We start from the raw sequence: 21,909 nt of genomic DNA, 5'->3' as shown, positions 1-21,909 counted from the left end.
AGCAAGCGAGGGAAGCTCAACACAAAGCGTTCAAATATTTTTGTAATTTTTGCTTTCTGAATTATTTATCTTGGTATTTCCCCGAATGTAGGTATTGTTATTGTTGGCAGCATTCAACGACCGTGTAGAAGACCACGTACCTATACTTGTAAGATGAAATTTCTCCAATTATCTACTATCCTAAATTACCATACTATATAAAAAGAAATATCTTAAACAAAAGTTGAACAAAAGTCAAAAACAGGGGTAGACAAACCGTGCACGAAGTGTTTCGTTCGATTGTTTCTCGTATCAAATAAAGCTAGTCCAGGCAATTGCAAGTAATAATGATCAGAATATACCGTTACCAATGCATTCTGCAGCATTCACTTTCGGTCGAGGATGTCGATTCACGACATCTCATGGAAGCCTTATAATTCGTATCAAAGCGGGATTCTGGCGTCGTATTGATCGATGCCTGATGAAACAGCGATTCGAAACACACAGCGAAGGAAAAAGGAAAGCGACAGAATTCTCCGAGCTAACTGACTGTTGACTATCCGAAAGCGAGAAGCCGACTAATTGGACCGACGAGAGCGTTTGAACTCCAGCACTTGGTGAACCAATTATTTGTTGAACTTCGAATTGTTTGTCATCGGAAAGGAAATACAATTGGCCGATAATTCCTCCAAGAATCGGGCCCTAGAATTTACTATCCTATCGAACGTGGTCTCCAATTCATCGTTTTATCTCGCCTATTATTTGTGATTTTCGTAGCACTGTTTGAAAGTTGAAGTTTGATGAAGATTCGCTGCTTGATTCATCGTTTCGTACGCTTTGTCGCTTTAAGCGGTAGTAACGTTCCTTTCATGTACCCGACGAGTTGCATGTATATAAAATTATTAAAAGAAAGGTTTGAAAATGGAGATTGCAAAGAAAAATTTGCGAAGAGATTTCTTTAATGAGTTCGATTTGAATTTGATTGAATGAATTTGATTAGATGAATTTGACAGAAGAATGAGATTGGAAAATTGTTTAATTAATTGTTCAATTAATTCATGGCGCAGCAAGTCATTGAACATCTGTTTCCTGAAATTTGCTATTTATCGAAATATAGTAATTTCCTTTTTATACCTACTTATTACCATACAGAACAAATATAAATATATTTTCAATTTTGTGCAATAATTTGTTTCAAACGAGTTTGGAACGAGTTCCGCGAGGTTTCCGCGAAATCCTGTATAAATGCCGTATCATTTTGCGACGTACGATCAATGAATTTAAATTCACTTCTGCCTGATAAGTAGAGAAGTCAATAACTGGACAGACGTTCTCTATCTACTTAGTAGACAGCTACTGCTTCACGATGCAATATGAGTTAATTAAAGTTAAATTAACGGATTTCTTTCAGAAGAAAAGTGAAGTTTAATAGCTGTATATGTAATAACATGTATATATATACACGCACTAGAGTAGCCTCTTTATTACAGAAGCTATTTCAATTTATCGATAAGTAATTTTCCGACAGCCGTCCTTTCATGCTATTCCATTCCATTTTCGTCAGTAGATTTTTTAATCGCAAAACCTGAACCTATCGGGAAATAACGAGAACGTACAATTTCGCACGATATTAACAACCTGCCAAATACGATAATTCAAATACGCTCCAGTCGAGGGCATCAAATTTTGACAACGCTGAGTTAAACAAACTTACAGCGGTTGCATAGCAAAGACTCGCTTAATTCTTTGCGCGATGCTGTTTCAGACACCGCGTGCGACGATAGCCGGTTAAACAATGAAATTCTAAACAGGACAATAGGGACCGTAACAGCCACGATCATTTTCCAGTTCTTGACTTCTATCCTGCGGCGAGACGCGTCCTTTATACGCGTTATCTAGAAATGAAACCAGATTTCAGTGCATCGCTCGTAACCTTTTAATTTACGGCTTCCATTTATTACCGCTAAACGATCCATCCCACCTTTCTCATGCACGATATTTCCAAAGCCAAGTTCCTTTTATGGGATACGTCGTAACTGCGACATCGAACACCGCTGTCTTAGGAAATACCAACGTTTATTATAGGCGTTGCGCGGTATCGATAAAAATTTACGGGAAGATCACGGCGCAGAAACGATCCTGTCCCTCATCCTCCGTTAAACATCGAAGAACAGAGTTGGACAAATTTTATTCCAAGTTGAAGCAAGAGATAACTATCCGAAATAATTTACATCGCGCCATTATTTTCGATATCGTCACGGGTTTATACGCGAGAGGCGGACAACATCGACTCGTCTGAAACAACGCCACTTATTTCGTTATCTCTCAATGACAAATTTGACGAAGGAAATAATAGCAAAGACAAGGCAATAAAGAGATTTGTATGTCAATCTCTGAAATAATTATTTGAAGCATAATTACAAGGAACGAGTTAATTTGTTCCATAATTATCCCGAATAATTATCTTATGTAATTAGGGAATGACATAGCGTGTCAGTTGAAACGATATCCTAAGTAATTCCATTTCGAAAGTGTTCCCCGATCTCGAGATAATTACGAAATAGAGTGACGTATTGTATTCGCAATAATATTTTAAATAACCATATCCATAGCCAATATCGATGATCCGGGTTTTCGTCGAGCGATACAAAAATTGCTTTTAGAAATAATCGCCTATGTATCGTGTACTCATTTTTCATACTGATGAAATGTCAATGAAATCTGGTCTGAAAATAATCTTTATGTCGCTCGAGACAGTTTAGGAGATTAAAGATTTAAGACGTTCAGACACCTTAAAGCTGGCTATGCTGCAAGAAGGTATTACGAGTTCGATCGTCGATATTTGCCATTTCGTCGGCGCTTGATCGACCTTTCTAAAACCTGCGCATATTACACGCTGAATCTTGGCGTAACTATTTGCGGTGTTTGGACCGCGTTTTCGATAGTCGAAGAATGCGTGGTAAGTTTGGTTAAAATCGACGACGTACGCTCGACGTCAGACGCTCGCGCCGAAGGTTCAAAAAGCCACGGTAGAAACGCGAAATTTGTCAGGCTCGAAGGACGCCAGTAGCGTGTGGCTCGTGTATCGAGTGGCTCTCGTCGGCTGAACTTCCGCAAAATATCTCCTGCCCTGTTCACTTCGCGGCAAGATATCTCGTTAACGCGTTTCAGAGCTCGTCCCGGTTCGATACGCCACGAACACCGTTCCACTTTGTGTATTTCCTCGACGTGATTCCTTCGGAAGCGCGGCAACTTTTCTAAAGGGTGTATTCACTTTCCAAGTTGCCCGATGAAAGTATCGTATTTCCAATATCCGGCTTTCCGCGGACGCTCTTCATCCAGAGCCGTGAAACTTATTTTTCCGCCGACTTCGGTCGCTTTCCCCGGCCGAAAGGAACTTCTGCCGGTCGGAAGTCCGCGAAAGGGGCGAATTAATAGAATACAAGTTCGGACAGGATAACGTCCCCGCGTCGAATAATAATAACCTGTCCGACTGGCGACTGCAACGAGCGGTTGTTCGCGTTCGAGTGCATTCGGCACGAGAATCAAAGTTCCCTGGCCGCGTTCGCGCGCTTCACGGCGCGGCGTTTCAACGACAAATACCTGTAACGTGCAGTTTTCCTGAAATTCGACAGCAGGAGATGCCCAGGATACTTGGCGGAAGTCCGTTTATCGAATCTTTGTCAGTACATTTGCTGGCTATTTTCTCCGGGTCGAGTGTCTCGAATGTTTGTTCGTTGGAAAGGTTAAGTAGTTAAGTCGATGATGTTGCACGACGAAGTAGTATATTCCGCGGTTTCCACTTCCTTTCTTCGCTCGTCTCAGCCTCGTTGCGACTACGCCGCGTAACCTCCATCAACTTGGTAATATGTTTCTAGTAAAATACGTGCGCACCATAAACTTCCGCGGTACTAAAAACACGTGAAATTTTCAACCGAGCTGAAAACACAGGCATCCTGCCGCGATACGGCTTGAAAGCGTACGCCACGGTTAAAGTCGGTTTTCTACGCGACGGAAGCGAAGTATATCACGGATGCCACATCGATCGCGAGGTTCATTCGCTAGGAAAACGAGAAATTTGCGTGAAATTGCGTACTGGAAGAACTAGTCCGGAGTACACCGTAACATAGATGTACTCGCCGAGTTCATCCGTTTAGCGTACTAACTTTGGATAACGCCGAGAGATACGCGCTTTTCTTCGCCCCCAAGATGCATGAATATTAGAAAAAATTATCGTTGGAGCTTTAACGCGCGGTTGAACGGTAAATAAGACCCAGCCGAGGAATAATTTACGAATGGAAACGAGTTTATTAACGAGATTGCTCGGAATGTAAGAAGCAGTCACGTACTTTATAACTAGAATTTGTACTTTTGCTCCTACGATTTAAAGAAATGGAATCAATTTCGACTGCAAGTATGTATAGATGGTGGCCCAAGAATCAGACGCCGCGAATTTTCAGGCCTCGAGACTATTAGCTGACGTTTCCTATCCGGAGAAGGTCGTCTCGCTGGATAATATTTCGGAGATGTGCACGCTGTTCCTCGTCTCCGATGGCGTCGCCGGGATTTCTCGCGCCAAAGGATTTCCCTCCTTCGACGTTCTCGTTCCGAGCATCCAACCCCGAGCGCCCACTTTATACTCGGAATTTATTTTAATGAATTTCACGATTCCCCTCTTAAACGTTATCTCCGACGAAATAAAACCAGCGCAGGCAAAGGTCTGGGAAAGGAAATTCGCCGGCAACGGCAAATGCATTTCCTGTCTGGCTTTTAAAGCGATCGATGTCCTCTGATTTCGCTGTAAGCGTTTTCAACTGCAAAAAGAAACGCACGAATCGCGGCTGATATTCGTCTCTTGAAAACGATCGGCGAGCGAGCTAGCAGCGGATCGACGACCGGTCGGATCAGCAAACTCCTGATCGCGCGAAACCGCCAAGTTTACTCGTCGCCATCGCGTTTGTCCCTCATCCTCGAACGTTAGTTTGTTCGAGTCAAACGTTCAAATTTACAAACATATATAAATGAAGTTTCGTGAGGGAGGAATTTGAAACTGGTGCAGGTCCATTTCTCGTAATCTCCAGAAATGCTTCGTATACGATTTCATGCAAAAAGGGGCAGGTCAAATTTGCGACTCTGGGTTTATCGTAACACGTTTCTAATAAAAAAAACACGAAACACATAAGGATACGATACAGTTTATCGCAGCCTGGGAATTTTTATGCAAATTACAAATTACAGAACCGCGATTTATTATTTCGTACATCTTCCCATATTACGTTGCATTCTGTAGAATTTCGCATATTTTCAAATATCTTAGAAACGCATAAAAATCCGCAGTCTACCGACTTGCTTTACGAAACACGGTGAATTTTCGAGCAAACTTCAAATTCAAATCGGGTGATGCGACGTTGGATACGCAAGAAGTGGCTGGTGGGAGGAGACACGGTTAACAGCATTCAAATAAAGGGGTAGATTGCCTGGTATTAGGTGTTTTCGTGCCGGACTTGGCTGTGCGATATTTTGCAGTAGTAAATTAATTGTTACGTACTCGAGCGTCTACGCATTGGATAATAATTTGGTTGGCCAAGTACAGTTTCGTACGTAGTCCAAATTCGATGAGCAGGGTCTGCAAATTATCAACGATACGATTAATCCATCAGAATTTGAAATTCATAAAGACGAACGTGGCGAGTAACATCGAAAAAACAAACACGCAGATGGAGTCGAATGACGACAAATAGAACAATAAAATAAGGCGAATGTGGAAATTATTCAACGTAGGCGACAATAATATCGTATGTATCGTAATATTACCAGTAATTATATCAATATGTCGTATTTTCTTGTTTGCAAATAACACAACCTACAGACGATACAGGAAAGTTTAACATATTCACATTGGCCGTACTTTATCTAACTTGCCGTTCACGCTAATTACGAGTATTCTACGTTAAAGTGGACAATGAAACGCGTAAACGTCCTACACCGAGCAACGTACGATCTGTGAATACGTAGATGTTTCATGCGCCTCTGTTACACCGCTTTCCCATTGTTGCCGTACGTTTCCAACTTAATTGTAGAATTCTACACCCTCGTGAGTATCAGGACACCTGCCACGCACGGAAGGTAACGATCGAACCAGGTTATTGGAGAAATAATTAGTCGTTTGGAGCGCTCAGCTTCTAGGAATAGGATATTGTATCCTTCCGATCTAAACCTCGTTCCAAGGATTTCAGAAGAATGAAACAATCGGACAATTTCAATATTTCCCATCGTTCTCCGACTTGTCTGTACGACGATAATTGACCGAAATTGCGGCACAAAGTCCAACATCGATAAATGGACTTCGTGGTGCACCGCACTTCGAAATAAAGCTGCTATAGCCGAATTTATACTAATCGTACATACGCGAACAGAACGTTTCGTCGATGCAAAAGTTGTTCTAACAACAATTGTTCGCCAGTAGTAAACATCGATGTTGAACATCCGATATCAAAACGTATTCAGAGAACTAAAACTACGTATTCTACTTTATACTTATAACTTTACACGCTTTGTCCCTTCCTCTCGCTAATCACGTTCATGAATTAAACATCTATTTCGCGAGTTAGCGAGAGAGCAGAAACAAACGGAGACAACGGCCAATGCGATGAACGCGTCGCTGGAAACTGGAATTTAGTTTCGATGGTGAAACAGACGAATAACAATACGGGGACACTAATCAGGAAATTGTGAAGTAGTTTGCTATCGGAAATTTTAATTCGCTGCTCTGTCATTAACGACGTAAATTTCACGCAGCAGACCTTTATTAATCCAAAGTTTTATTTCATTTCGCGCGATTGGCCATACGATTATTCCGGCAAAGTTTTTACTTCGATTAAAGTTGGAGAAAACCATTGAGCACGACGACCACTGCCTCGCTGGCTAGATCCTTCTCGCTTTACCTCAACCAGTCAGCTGTTTTCAACGATAGCATTTCAGTACACTCGCAATTTGTCGTTTAAATTGCAATTTAACAATTGCAGAAAATTGTGCTAATAAAATGAAAAAATAATTCGTCGCGTATATACGTTGCGTTCGACGAGTATACTCGTCGTCGTTTGCTATCTGCTACACGTTTTAGGTAGCCGCTTTTCAAAGAGATCGCAGCAGTAAGTTGGTTAAAAACGGCACGGACGCTACTTTTCCTGTCGGCCCTAACGTAATCGCTTTGGAACCACAGGTTTTGTTCATCGAACAGCCAACCGACAGGTATACATTACACTTTGCACGTACGAAAGCCCATCGACGTACGATCCGACGAGGCTGCAACTTTAATTAGGACAGAAATCGGTATATCCGTCGTGTAGGCGATTAACGTGTCATAAGCTCATCTTCAAGACCAACGGACGAACGTGTATGCGGATGACCGTAACGGATTCTGGAATTAACCGCTTGGCTTGCTTTAATTAGAAGCCTTTGACGAACCCTACGCTGCACATACCTAAACGCTTAAGGGAACATCTCCTCTTGGAATGCGCGCCACGCGTGACACACACTGGCGAAAAAGTTTAGCAGCACAGCTGTTTAATCTACCCGTATAATTCGCATTTCGTTTTACCAGATCCAACACATGGTGGTTAAGGGCGTAATGGACTGCGTGTAAAACAGTTGCAGCAGTTTAGCTAAAAATATATAAAACAGATACGTAACGCGTGAAACCGCTAAGTTCGTGCGAGTGTTACGTGTAAAAGAATCGTTCACAGTTCGACAATTTTGGGACCAATGGTTTCACCGATTGAACCGACGTTCAAACGCGCATTTCCTGGAGTCGTAATTTTTTTTAATCGCGTCGTTGCTGCAGCGAACCAACGATACTCGAAGCTTCGCTCGTACATGGCAAACAACGCAATCGCGTTCCTGCAATTATCATCAACGTGCCTTCGATGGGACAAACGCGGTTACTCGCTACGGTTACAACATCGTTAAACCAATTGACCGATTGTCCAGGTCTCTGGACAAATTCCAAAGACCCGAGGATAATATAAAGCTGGCGAATCGTGCTTCTGCTCTTGGAAAAAATTCAATGCGCTCCGCGTTCCTTCCAAAGACGGCCAGTCCTGGCGACCGTTTCAAGTTTTAAATTGAAAACTCGTGAAACGCGAAATACTTCATTTCCACACACACACACACACACACACACACACACACACACACACACACGAAAAGAAAAGAAAACGAAAAGAGGAAACAAATGGAAAAAGACGAAGAAAAACGAAGACGTGCAAAGGTTCTTTGAAAACAAACTTTCATCATCCGTCGTCGGTCAACCCTGTTGAACAGCTTAAATATCAAAGCGGGAAGAGTCAAAGCTCGTCGTGGAAACCGCGGGAATTTAGCTTTACGAGTCGGCGGAATCAATATCCACGAGGATCACGGCAGAGATGCCAAGCGAAGTATATTTGCTAGGCTGTATACGTCATAAACGTTATCATTATTGCCAGTAGTATAACCGTGTATTAAAGTCGTGGCGCAGTGGTAGTGCAGTCCACCGGACAGACAGACTCGGTAAAATGGCAAAATAAATGACGTTTCCGGTGAAAACCGTAGCCGACTGAACTCTGCGCGAACGTAGTTTCGCGCGATGCTAATAACACAGCAATTTTCTTCTCCCGCTGAGAAACGATCCTGGGGGTGAAAAACACCCTCGCAAAGAAATCTTCGCTCCTCGTGTAATCGTGAATATTTAAGGAAGTACGCGAGACGAAGGAAAAAAGTTCGATTAAAAGCTGCGGTCGTCTGTACGGTCTGTACGACGGATGCGATAAATGAAAAAAAAATATATTCTTTTTTTGAGAATTTATCCGCAGCGCTCATAATTTTTCGATGTTTCCTCTTCTACCGTCGCATGTATTTGGATTCCACCAAAAAAAAAAAAGAAACCCCAGGGCGGTATTTTCAGCCCTAGGGCTGTTTTTCAGCAGGAAAAGAAAATTGTTCGGCTATTGGCATCGCGCGAACTACGTTTGTTCGAAGCTTCGAATTTTTGGGGAATTTTCCGATTGCCGAATTTCCCTTGCGAGTGTAAATGTTTTACACTGGGAAAATATAGTTCTACCGAGGAGAAATCAAAGATTCGTGCAAATAGACGTCCTATTTCTATTACCTCGATCGCTATTTTAATTTCTATTCCCGTTCTCGTCTTCCTCCCTATTCCATTTCTATTTCCCAACTTTTCTACTTGTTGTAGGATAAATACAAGTTAAACTATACGTAGTGTTCTTGAAAAGATGTTACCGATAGTCACGTTTAGGACTAACGAAGTTAAAAAAGCTTTGGGGGAATTGTTCGAGGAGATCAACAAGGTACCATGGTGGTATATCTTTTTCGACACCATATTACACAGGAGCGTCAGAAACTGAGCATATAGGGACAAGCCAATCTTAAGGCAGGTGTTTTTCGTGCGATAAATCTACCTCAACAAAATTGCACTTACACGTCTGATATGTCAATCGGTTGGATTATGTCAATTGCAACGATCGGTCAGCAAATTGAAAGTAAACGACAAAGTTTCGCGCAGTTTAGCAATTAGCTGCGTAAACCGTGATAATAGTTATCGCGGCCGCGTAATCGGCTTTGCGCTCCTGATTCGCTTGTGGTCACGTGAAATCGAATGATCCGGCCGTCAGTGAAACGGCCGAAAGACGAGAACGCGGTTTAACTCAAAGACGAGCGTCGAATTTTCCGAAATCAACATCGAGTCTGATTAAACGTCGACGGATAAATTCTCGATCGAAGATCACGCGCAGACATCGATGCGATTTTGTGTGAAAATATTTAGCGGCGAAATCGAACGATGGGGGAGCAATAATTGGCAATACAAAATTCATCGACGACACTTTGGCGTTTGAAAATTGTACCACCTCGTAAAATACGAGGAAACGCGACCTCACAGAGCTGTGAGGTTAGAAAATTGCTAAAGCTCGAGCTTTCGAGAATCGATTCGCATTTTCGACTCTCTGCGTAGTTCCAGTTTCATCGTTGTCTTTGCTCGAGCGTCCGCGTGTGAAAACCAAGGATGAAAGGATGAAACGGTATAAATTTGGCTTAAGTTTGGGGCGGTCGAAAGGACGCTATACGAGCGAGGGAAAATCGTGGACAGAAAGGGAAGCTATGACTAAATTGCTTCCCAGCAACGAGCAAAGGAAAGCTACGACCAGGTGTTATCCCCCTTAAAACAATACGCTCTTCTAACCAACTTCCGACGTTATTCGAATCACCTCGTACGTGTTTAACGCAACACTCGAACGAAATCATCCTTTATACGTGCCTCTGCTCGCTACTAATTTACATTACCACTTACAGCGTCAACTGTTAGCACGAATAACACACCTACGCTGAACAGAAGCTCAAGACAGCAAACGTACAATTTCTATCGTAATACAGTGGAAGCTGTGCGATTCGAAAACCTCTGTGAGACTACAATTCCGTTCATTTCATCCGCCGTGAAAACCTCTAGAAGTCGAAATAAAATTTACTTTATCAGCTGGTAGGTCCAACTTGTATCGCCTTCGGCTCTGCAACTCCGAGCGTACTTACAGCTACGCCGCGTGTCGCAAGATGTGAGAGATCGATCGTTCGATATTGGCTCCTTTCTTCCAACTGTTACGATCGTCTCGAACAACATAAAACAACGCAGAAGCCGTATATCCTCGCCTCGTCCTCCCTTTGCATGGAAGCTAGTCGTTTCGAACGCACAATTGCCATCATCTTCCGTGTCTTTGATTGTCCTAAATTTAATTTGCGAATAAAACGAGTTCTAAGGGGAAGCTTAACGTACCAGCAGCTTGCGAACACGTGAACGCAACTTCGTACGAATCTTCTGTATGTCGTACATCGATTAAATGGCGATACTAGCCATCGGTTGGTGTACGCGATTTAAATTACGAGCGAGTGTCAATGCTTGGAACGTTTTAATCCGAGACGTGGCTATATTTCTGCTGAATTACCAATGGAAAATGTAAGGCAATTTTTTCAGCGTCACTCACGCTGTCACACAGCTAGAAGATTCCTCTAGCTCGCTACGAATTCTTATTACGACGTCGCATTATATTTTCTAGTAGCACGGAGCGTGTCTTCAACGTGTTGCGTGAAATTACGTACACAGGTTGTGTCTTCGAATCTCTGGCATACTTTTTATTTCAAGAAACCAGGAAAATTTAATGACAGAAAACGGGCTGAATTAATCTTTCTGTTAACGTCTTTGCAGCTACTTATGACACCGTAGCTATTATAATAAGCAACAAACAGTTGAACGATTGCGACAAGTAGGTAATTTCACGTAAATCAAACTATTTCGTAAGCGAAGAACGCGTTAAACGATGTACGTGTTACATTTTTACGTTTGAAGCACTCATCCGTGTGAAGTAAACGACGTAAACGAAGACGTTTCAATTTTAAAAAATGCTACGCGAACGTAACGCGTGCATAATGCCCTCTCCCTTTGTCTCTGCTGTTGATATCGGTAGGTATTTACGACGAAGCGTTCTAGGAAAAGAAGAAATAGCCAGAGATAAAAAAAGAAGAAAAGAGAAGAGAAGAGAGAAGTAAAGGGCGCAACGGGGGACGTATAAATAATTCGGGCAGAGGCACAAACACTTTTCCTCGAATAAAGCATGACTGGAAACTTATTTAGCTCGAAACCCTGGGATGTGCGTGGAATATCGATATTTTCAAGAGGAATCGTCCAGTCGAAAATTGATGGTCCTTTAAGCGATGACAAATGCTCGGGTCTCGAAATGGCTAGTCACGCAGAAGAAGATAGATCGCGATGATATCGTTTATGCCACTGCTTCTGGCGGCGCACTTAGCTAAGAAATCCCACCGACTATATTACTCTCTTCCTGAATTATGGTAATACGAAAATCGATGGTTCAATCGAGAATGTTATAGAATGGCTTAATTAAATTAATTAAATTAATATTATCAAACCAAATCGCTACGAACTTAAGGTGTATAGAACTAAAACGTTGTAAAGCGTAGAAAAAGATGTATTACACCTTTCTGTCAGGGCGATATTCGAAATACAAATCCGAGGAACAACGAATGTTACCAGCGCGTCCATTGGAAATTGCATCGGAGAAGCAAGCCGCGCATAGATCATAAAGCTTACTCGTTTAACTGCCAACGATTCCACTTTTAACTGCCAACGATTCCATTTCCCCCCCGATCTGCCTACTATCGGTGGAAAATTCATCGGTTTTTAAAGCTTAAAAAGAGAAAAAAAAAGGAAAAGAAAAAAGGAAGAAGGAAAAGAAGGAAAGAGAAGGGGGAGAAAAACGGAGAGAATAGGAGAAAAAGATCGTGGACGAGTGGTAATAAATCGCGTTCGTTCGGCTCGCCACGTGCCAAAGTAGTACAGAACTACGTTTCGCGCGGCCGACAAATAACGAGGCTGTTTTTTTACTCGATTTGCAAAGAGAGGGTGGGAGGGGGGTCTGGCTAGTTCTTTCAGTCGACGGGACATTAAATAATTTCGGAGGTGCGCAAACTTCTTGGACAAAGTTTCTTGTATACCGACAGCCCTCGTTAAAATGGGCAACCTTTGCCCCCCGCTTTATTTTTCCTGTTGACGCGTTACAACATACGTATGCGTCCAGCTGTCTTTTCCACAAATACGATCACTCGACGAAAATACTCGCGTGTCTGAGCTTTTGATATTAATAATAATAACAACAACAACAACAACGGACAATAACTAGACCGTAGGTTTTTAGAAAAATGGCTCATAGCTCCGAGAACACGATTGACAAAGTAGAAAATTGGTCTCGGCTGTAAGGTAAAATACAAGGCGCTATACTTTGGATATTCCGCACATTTTACACTTTCAAATTTCTTACCAACGTTTGGATAAAGAGGCTCTATCGTTTCGTTCTGCTCCATAATACAATACGCGTGGAATAAGCTCAGCCATAAATCCACTCGATACATCTAGCCCTATAGGCGCGCGCTTATACAGCTACGCATTTGTCATGGTATTTGACTTTGACCAGTCGCCGGTGGTTTTAACCGGTGTCCAATGCAACGGATGGCCCATTACCTCGATAGGCCAATTCCAGGCAAACGAGTAAATTACATGGCAAAATGTTTCTCCATCGCTTCGATACAGCGTTCGAGCGCGGGACGTTGCCCGAAGGGATATGATAATCCAAATGCCAGCACAGTCGTAGGATCTATGAATCTATGGACAGCTCCGTGTAATTTTCGGCTTACGAGTCCCCTGAGTTTTTTCGAAGCCGAGCGAACGCCACGCTTTAGCCACTTTATCGCGACTTCATTAATCCAAGTAGACGCTTTTTTTCTCTTCCCTCGTCTGCTCCCTTCTTATACGGCAGCGACTTCTCTTGGTAATTCCAGAGCCACGAGGATCGTACGTGAATTTGTGGAAAATTATTGAGCAGGTAAAAATGCACAGAGCGAACCATCGGTGCGTATCTACCATGAAATTTTGGCAGCACAGAGATCAAGTCGGAGAACGTATGTACCTACTTGTGTGAAAGAGTTGGTCAGGCAAGGGCTTGGCAGCAAAGTGTTTGGTGTTCGTCCCTATGGTGACACGAGGGTCGCCACACTGTATATATTTGTTAGAGTTACCGTGTGCTTGGAATTTGCCTGTTGACTATATGCATCTTGGATGCTTCTTAGGTATACGTAACAGCCTCAGAGCGTATCTCCAACTTTCGATCGTGATTTTCGACTTTGGGCAGAATGTACGCGATTTTCCGACTACGCGGGATCCCTAATTCCGCGTTGTTCGAGGATCGATCGCGTTCGGAGAATTTACCGGCCAGAACACGCTATCACTGACAAACTATTCCACTCGTGGGACGAATCACAGACGTTCCGCACACCACGCGCTCCGTCACGCGTTAATTAGCTGGCCAAACAGAGACTCAAAGGCGGCCCGCGAATCACAGCCTAGTCCATCTAAATCGGCATAAAACGCGGGTAAACGGCAGCCTGCAGAGCCAACGGACGTTTGCATTCGCAACGAAGCGAATGCGGCTGTCCGTTGAGAATCAGGGAAATGCGTTTGGACGAGCACTTTTTAGCAGCGCGTGGATTATGGATGCGGCGGCAGGCAAGTACGTTTCGCTCGCGAATCTAGCGGCAATACGATGCAGGCAAATATTTATACGCGGCAACGTTGACACTGAGAACGCCGGAGAGACGGCCAGGCGACACGAGGGAACGCGAGAGCGCGCTGCGTGTCAATAGCGTCAGAGAGAGGCCGCACGCTTTGAGCACGCCGAGCTTTGTACCTCCGCGATTTGTTTAACCAACGCCCTAACACGAGCATCCATGTGGCAGACACACCTGCGTACGTGCACACGCTGCCTGCTCCATGAACTCGCACGATTACGAGGCAATATCGCCTCGCGGTGATTCTGTGTCTCCGGATCCGGTGTAATTCCGTCGAATTCGATCGTCGCCGGGAAACCGATCGTTCCTACAGCGTGAGTATCCCAGAACAGTCCCGGCACAATTTCTTACGTACAAACTGAGCACAGCCACGAGTATTCGGACGCTCAAAATTACCGAAATCGTTGCCTGATAAAACCGTCTAGTCCCACCGTGGCTTCTGACTTGGCGTCGGATGACCGTACACGTCAGCGCTTCTACTTCCACTCGTTGTTTCACGCTAGACGTTCGTTCGTCGTCGAAGGAAGCGCTGAGAAGTCAACCACGAGAGACTCGCGCTTTCGTAGCGTAAGAAGCCTGGCAGACTAACGAACGAAAAGCGCGACGAATTCGTTAAGACGACGGTGAGGATGGTGTTTGTCTCCTGAGACACGGGTTAGCACGACGCCGGTGTACGTGGAGTTGCCAGCTATTAGGGGCGATAGGAAAATCTCAGCAACGCCTGGCAAACCTCGTCATACCACCCTCGCGCAAATCGATTTAACGCGAAGTATCTGCAACACCAACAACTGTTCTACGACGGAATATATGAAATATAAAAGAGCATTTAAATATCAAGTTCTCCGCGATAACAACCCTGGAACATAACGCGTAACGATTCCCTGATTACCGATAGCCCCTGGAGATTTCCCCCAAAATTTCCCTCCATTCGCTGAACGATTAACGTTCGCCCATTTCTGGTTCCGGTAGTTGACAGCAACTTACAGTTTGGCGATAAATTAGGGAAAAGAAGATATACCGACTCTGGGACACTGTTGAAATTACCACGTTGTACAATGCCGAGCATCGAAATCAGCCTGGAGTTTTCGGTTTACGCAAAACCAGACAAAAGCCCGATGCGTTCATCGCTCTGACTAATGAGACACTTAATACGTAGCAAGACCACGCTGCCTTCTACACTGGCGGTTCTAAAAACGAAATAGATGTAGTGTATGCACTACCAGAGTCGGACTCGCGAGGCGCATCGATCTTCGCGGCAGAGATTATGGTAATTAAACATGCACGAATTACAGCTAAAGAGAAATTCTAATGTAATGCATTAATTCTGTCTGGATCCAAAAGTGTACTACCAGCCATTAACGACAAAATGTCCAGTAAGGACACTGTTCTCCGAGCATTAGAAATTCATATAGAACTTGTTCGTAAAGAAAATATCACTGTACAGTACGTATTATGGATCCTCCGCCCCACGTTGGGATCGCGCAGAATGGAAGAGCCGACCGAGTAGCCAAAGAAGTTATGATAGATCTATCTCGGGACACGTGTATAAATCATCGCTAGGAAGATTTAGCCCATCTCGTAATGAAGATCCTGAAAACGAAACGAGAGGCACAATGGAACAACTTTGGACACAGTCTTCCTACATCAGGATTTTGATTTCCCCGAATTACCAAATTAACCAGAGGCGAACTAGCAAGGACGAGTAACTTTTCAGGCTGAGTAATAATTAACGAGAGGAGAATAAGTAATAATTTAAAGTAGATAGATAGCTTCTTCGGGTGTCTTTTTCATTAACTCGAAACGTAGAAATGCTACGAAATCCTATTATACGTTATCAATGGTACCGATTATGGTCAGGTAATTCCATCCAACTTAATCTTTGCCGGAGAATCAATCGACACAGGGCAGCATCGATTATCGACGCTACCCAGCGAAGTTATGCAAGAAGTTTGCGTGTTCGTGGTCGGCGAGGGCAGTTCGCGTGACGATGATCGGTGTTTCTGATCGATTCGTTGATTTTGATATTAGCAGCGCTGCGTGCAAGCGTCAGTTTGTCGAAGCTTGATCTGATTATACGCGATTGAATCTTCGGTTGATACGGGTAGCTATGTTCCGTTTATTAAGTCACAGGATATCATCGAATTTCATTAACTGGCGATCCTGCGGTATTTACGCTGAGTACGATTACGAGTTTTGTAGTTCACGGTAGCTCGTCGTGGCTCGATCACTAGCTCAGAATGTCCATCTCTTCTGAATCAACCGTTCCATCCAGCTTTTCCAGAGAAGCAATTTCATTTTCAACGGTGAATACGATCTTTCAGTTAATCAGTCTCTGTACGAATTTCTCGCAATGATCGTTCGAAGGCGTCTGATCTACGATACGCATATCCGTACTGGCACCGGAAGAAATAATTTACTGTTAGTTCGTAACATCTACAAAACCCATACCATCGCTCTTTTCTCCTGTCGGATGCTCCACCTAGGTAACATGGCGTGATATAAACCGTGTTAACAACGAGGGCTAAAACCATTTATAACTATTCGCTCCATACATTTTGTGTACAATACCGAGTTTATCTTTGCCGCTTTGTTTGTCTGCTACTGTTTGACCAAGCAAAACTGAAGCCGCTAACGCGTCACGACCAAACAGATAAGCAACATCCAGGCGGTAGCACGTAGAATTTTCAATTAAGCTACACCTCTTCGCTTCCCTTCATTGACTCGAGCGATTATTTACCAGATATTCGTGAAATTTTTATTCCATTTACTTGTCTCTGAAAGCATCGAAGACTCGATTTCTTTTAACTTTATTTCACTGGAATCTCTGTTCACACGTCCAATCGTTAAGATTCGAGCAGAGATATGACTGAAGAGATTATGCGTTCGTCGGAGGATTTTGCGAATGTTTAGAAAGGAACGGCGCCGCGACGTGGAATTCTTCAAGCAAACTTTTAAATCGTCCTATCATTAATAATCGCGTAATCCAGGGGGAACTAGGCGATTTATCCTGCATCGTAAAAAATCACTGTTTCCTCCCGTGATATAAATTGAGCACGTATCTCATATTCTTATTGTCGGAAGAATGGTACGGTGTGGCGGACTCGATTTATTTTGCGGTCAACGACGCACGGTGCCTGGTCCCTTTAAATTCGTATAATCGATAAAATCAATTACATAGGTACAACGTATTAGGCGAATACATCGTATTACACATTGCCCGTGAATATACGAATTCGGTATAAAATGCGAAATCTCTCCTTCGTTAAATCCTATAATTTATCAACATTTCTCTATTTTCTCGCCTAATGAAATAATCTCTCTTTATTAACAAGAATATCAGAGATCGTGTATCGGTAAGACTCTTCTCTGGAGAAGTAACGTGTATTTCTAAATTACACGAGAGATTTTATTTCGTTCGAGCGTCTGCTCAAAAGACTTTCAGCCTCCTTCTTTCAGAAAGCTCAAAGCAAATCGATCGTACATGTCATTCTAGCTGATATTAATTCTTGCGAGATTTCTTTAAAGACATTTCGTTCGTGTTGATATAGAAAGGAGCGGCTACCGTGTACACAAAATTTCGATGAAAAATTTAAAGCAGCGTCGGCATTACTTTGTACAACCGAGAGATTGCTGTCGGCGAAATTTCCCAAGTTTCGAGTTGCGGAGTAAACGAAATCCCGAAGCGGTGGAAATTTCAAAGAGTCACGTTTGTGAAACGTATAAATTATCATTTTTCCAATCGTCCGATTCTCCTGTTTGAAGATGCTCGCAATTTCATTTATAATTTCTCACACTGTATTATATTCTCACGTTATTATTTATTACATTTTATACCATTAACATAATCGAAGATACTTTTCCTTTTTCATCTTGCGAGTTACGTTATCGGTACTGGACTTGGCACGTACTCATATAACAAGCTCCACGGTTTTTCGTAACTGAAAAACAGGTAAAAGAAAAGTCCGACCTGCACTCTCTGACTTGTCAATTCGCGAATATCATTAGTTGCATCGTCGATTAATATAATCCACCCACGTTATCGCTTGACATAAATATGATCGCGCAAGATAGCCGAGGTATATTTCACAAGCGTCCAATTTTTACAGATTACGCAGCGATTTTGTTGCACAAGGGCGAAAACACATGCATGCAAATTTTTAATCGCCTGCGTACGTGTAACAAAGAGCCAGCCGTTCTACGCGCACCATATATCCATCCGTATAGCGTGTAAAAAATTATGGAAGCGTGAGAGATATTCTCGCATCGGTTGTTCTATTCGAACATAAATTTCGTAATCGTATAACAAGCTTTCAGCGGAGCCAGTGCGGCGTTCGAAAACTGTTACTAAAATATTACACCGATAGCCGACACGCCACTGTTCGAATCATCAGGCTCGATGATCCGAAAGGAGGAAGAGCAGAAAGCATCGGGCGACAACGAGAATTCACATCGTTTGTTCGTTCTCTTCAGCAATCGTGAATATCAATTAACGAAACCTGTGCAAGTTATCGCGGTCCGTGGCTCATCGATCAATTCGCGTAATGGCTCTATCCGTCGTGTATCGCAAAATCGTCACGCCATCGCCGCCCCATTTTTCTTCCTCGTTGGTCAGATCCTCGACCGAAGGAAGTCGATTTTCTCGCGGATGATCTCCGGTGATACGAATATTGCAAGGTAACTCGCCAGAAACAACTTGGCACGTTGGCCAAAGGATAACCATTAATTACTTGTATCTAATCATTTTCTTTTCTTTCGGGTATTTGGTATTGTTGAGTACTTATTTTCCATTTCTAAATATTTCACGCTTTCGTGAGCTGATCTTCACGGAGGACTAACCATGTTGCAAAAATGCCTTCGAAATACTATCTGACAATTAACGTAATACGATTGCAGAAGACAAACGTATGGAGGATTTTTTATGGTAGAGAGGATAGGAACGAATGTGGTATTGATTTTAAAGAACCTTCTTCTGTAAATGTTCGATCCGTGTGATTTATTTCGCTTCTGTGCTTATTAAAAATTCACATCGTTTCGGCCACAGTCCAAATCAAAAAAGTTATTCGCGTCGGAATAATATGACAATTTATAGCTGATCCCGATTCGACTGAAAATCAGGCGTGGCAGTATCTCTGGGATGACAAACAATTTTATTAAAACCAACGGCGATCGATGACGCGTAAAAGTAACCAACTATTCTGTCCATCGTATTTCGGTACGAGATATTTGCAGTCGAAACGACCGCGAATTGCAAATCAATTAGAATTTCGCGATTAAAAGTCGACTTACTCGCGGCAGCGACACGCCGTGTGAAATGCCCATTTCGACGAAATTTGCGCGCCACGTAGTTCTCGAAAAAAATATTTCACGCGTATCTTTTTTACGTGTTGACATTCGCGCTGAAAGGGTCAAAACGGAACGCGAAGTCAAGGGTTGCAAACATATTTCACGGAATATCTGGCAAACTATTAGTTTTTCCAAAAAATGGTCGAGGTGTTAAAATTGCTGGCTTCTGAACGAACGAGTTAGCTACAAAAATAAATATCCGAAAGCGGACTTATTTATTTTTAGAAAAATATAAACGCAGAATGAGCGTAGAAAAACGAAAGTGTGGCAAAAGGGTGTTTTGAGATTCTAAAAATCGACGATGTTATATCCAAGCTGAATAACGTCGAATACAACGCGTCCTTTCGTTTTCGAGAAAGATCAACTTGAAACTTGAAACGCGTTTCTCCCGAAACTACGTCTTCGAGTTTGCAGCCGGCAGATCTGCGCAACTCTTCGTCCGATTAACTTGAAATTTTTACGAATTATTTTGCCCAACGTTATCCGCAATTTCTCCATATCTACGATAGTTACACTCCGTGAATGATCACTTCGTTTCGCTTAGAATGCTCACCTATGCGAACAACGAAGAAGCGAGTAAAGCTAACTCGACCGAGGGGAACGTTTCCGCGAATTTCAATTTCGCAAGGGTATGTTATCGTTATCTATTTACGACGATCAGGCAGATCGAAGAGTAACACGGTTGCGCGCGTTAAACAAGTGGAAATAAAGTTGGCCAAAGTTGCAGGCGGCCTGAAAGCCGCGTTGCGCTTCTAACTTCGCCGAAGGTTGGCTCAGAAATTGTTGGCAAGCTTCGACCGCAAGCTTCGAGCTGTCAAAGGGAGGCGGGAATCTGCGAGCACGAGCCGTATTATTTGCTCGCACCTTCGTTTCGGATAATTAGGTAGCACGGACCATCTCGTGGGAATATTCGCTAATTGCCTGGCCAAGTTTTCTTCGATTTCGGCAGAACGAGGAGGGACAATTTTTCTGCTCGCCAACTTCCTCTGAAAGATGGTTGCCGCGCATTTAGCGTCAACAGTCGATTTAAAGCGGCGCTTCTCGAACTTTTCCCATTCGTGACGCCATTCCGCTTGGAAAAACTTTACGCCTGGTCGTGTCCGTAAAATGACGCATCAAATGAGACACACGGACGAGACGTTGACCGATGATAAATCAGAGCGGATTAATTTTAAACGATTCTTCGCCGATGTTTATAATTTTACGTTAACGCGACGTACGTCGGGACATGGTCGACCTGTTACAGCCAGTTAATTTCCGATCGTCACGCGTTTTTGTATTGTTCCAGTATCTCGTGCTCATTACGTTTTGTACCATTTACTTTGTTTTCTACTTGCTTCCAATTTTTGTTCCTGTATTTCGTCTTTCTATCGCAAACGTTGGTCGAATAAAACACGCTCGCTAAATATCTCACGAATTGCGTTCCGTCAAAATATTTCTATCCGACGTACAAATATCGTGATATCCATCGCAGCTTCTCGCGAAAAATTTCGTGGCTCGAATTAGTCGCGCGTTCGCCTACAATTGGCCATCGTGCTCCGATCTGCCGTACATGGCCAGAAATTCTACGCCCGTCACTCATTAGTTATTTGTTAGGTTCGCAAGTTTTAATTGGCGCGACTGTCCCTGTCGTGCAGCGCAATTTGACGAATACGCTAGCAACACAGTCATAGCTAATTGCTGCGAGCAATGGATTTTCCACGGGAACGGTGTTGATAAAATACAGGCTGGACAATGTGTAACTGATTAATTTCCAAGTGCCGCCATTCTGCCAACCATCTTTTGTCCCGCCTGAGCAATTGTTTCGTGGGCGCATGGCAAAATAACCGTCGCACGGAGCGTTACACGGTCGAGGAGCGAGCAGAAATTGTTCCAACATTTCATCCAACTAAATCGTCGATGGCGGTGGCTTCGCTCGAGATGCGTCGACGATATCGTCCGGCCAGGCAGATCGCTTCGTTCGATCGCGTCGCACTTCTTCGTACCGAGTTCTCTCGAAGGTAAAACGTACGTCGATGAGTCAAACACAATGGATCTTGTCGATGGATTTACTTTGACTTTGCTCGGTTCCAAAATTTCCATCGATTCATCGTGCGATTTTTTCGCTAATTGTCTGGAACATGGGTTACGAGATTACTACGAGAAAGAGGACGAAGCGTGACGAGTTAGGCGAGTATCCGTCTCGTATTCGCACCTTTCGATCCATCTCCAACGACTTTCCCATCAAAGGTTTTTCGGCAAAGCGACGACACGCTTTTGCCTCCTCTTTCGTGCTTCGCGTGAGTTTTCAAAACCGTCCGCCTTTCAAGGCTCCCCTTCTCCCTTTGTCTCTACTCTTCTTCTTTCGTTCGTGACGTTCTCGCTTTTAAAATCATCGCAACCGCCTTGAAACCACCGAAATAAAAT

At 43.3% G+C, this 21,909-nt stretch overlaps 1 protein-coding gene across 12 annotated transcripts in view; it reads right to left on the bottom strand.

Moving 5' to 3' along the window:
- Positions 1–21,909, bottom strand: part of LOC126875225 (cyclic nucleotide-gated cation channel alpha-3-like) — a 217,648-nt gene that overhangs the window by 107,036 nt on the left and 88,703 nt on the right. For 10 of the 12 annotated variants that reach the window (XM_050638030.1, XM_050638022.1, XM_050638024.1 and 7 more), the window contains one exon: positions 5,528–5,605. The exons of the other annotated variants lie outside the window; for them this stretch is intronic. In XM_050638030.1, coding sequence (XP_050493987.1) covers positions 5,528–5,605 — 78 coding nt within the window. The remainder of the gene's footprint in view (positions 1–5,527; positions 5,606–21,909) is intronic. 12 annotated transcript variants of the gene reach the window in all.

This window comes from Bombus huntii, chromosome 17 (assembly GCF_024542735.1).
Source record: "Bombus huntii isolate Logan2020A chromosome 17, iyBomHunt1.1, whole genome shotgun sequence".
Lineage (NCBI taxonomy): Eukaryota > Metazoa > Arthropoda > Insecta > Hymenoptera > Apidae > Bombus > Bombus huntii.
The sequence above is the reverse complement of the archived record's forward strand: the minus strand, read 5'-3'. Positions and strand labels throughout refer to the sequence as shown.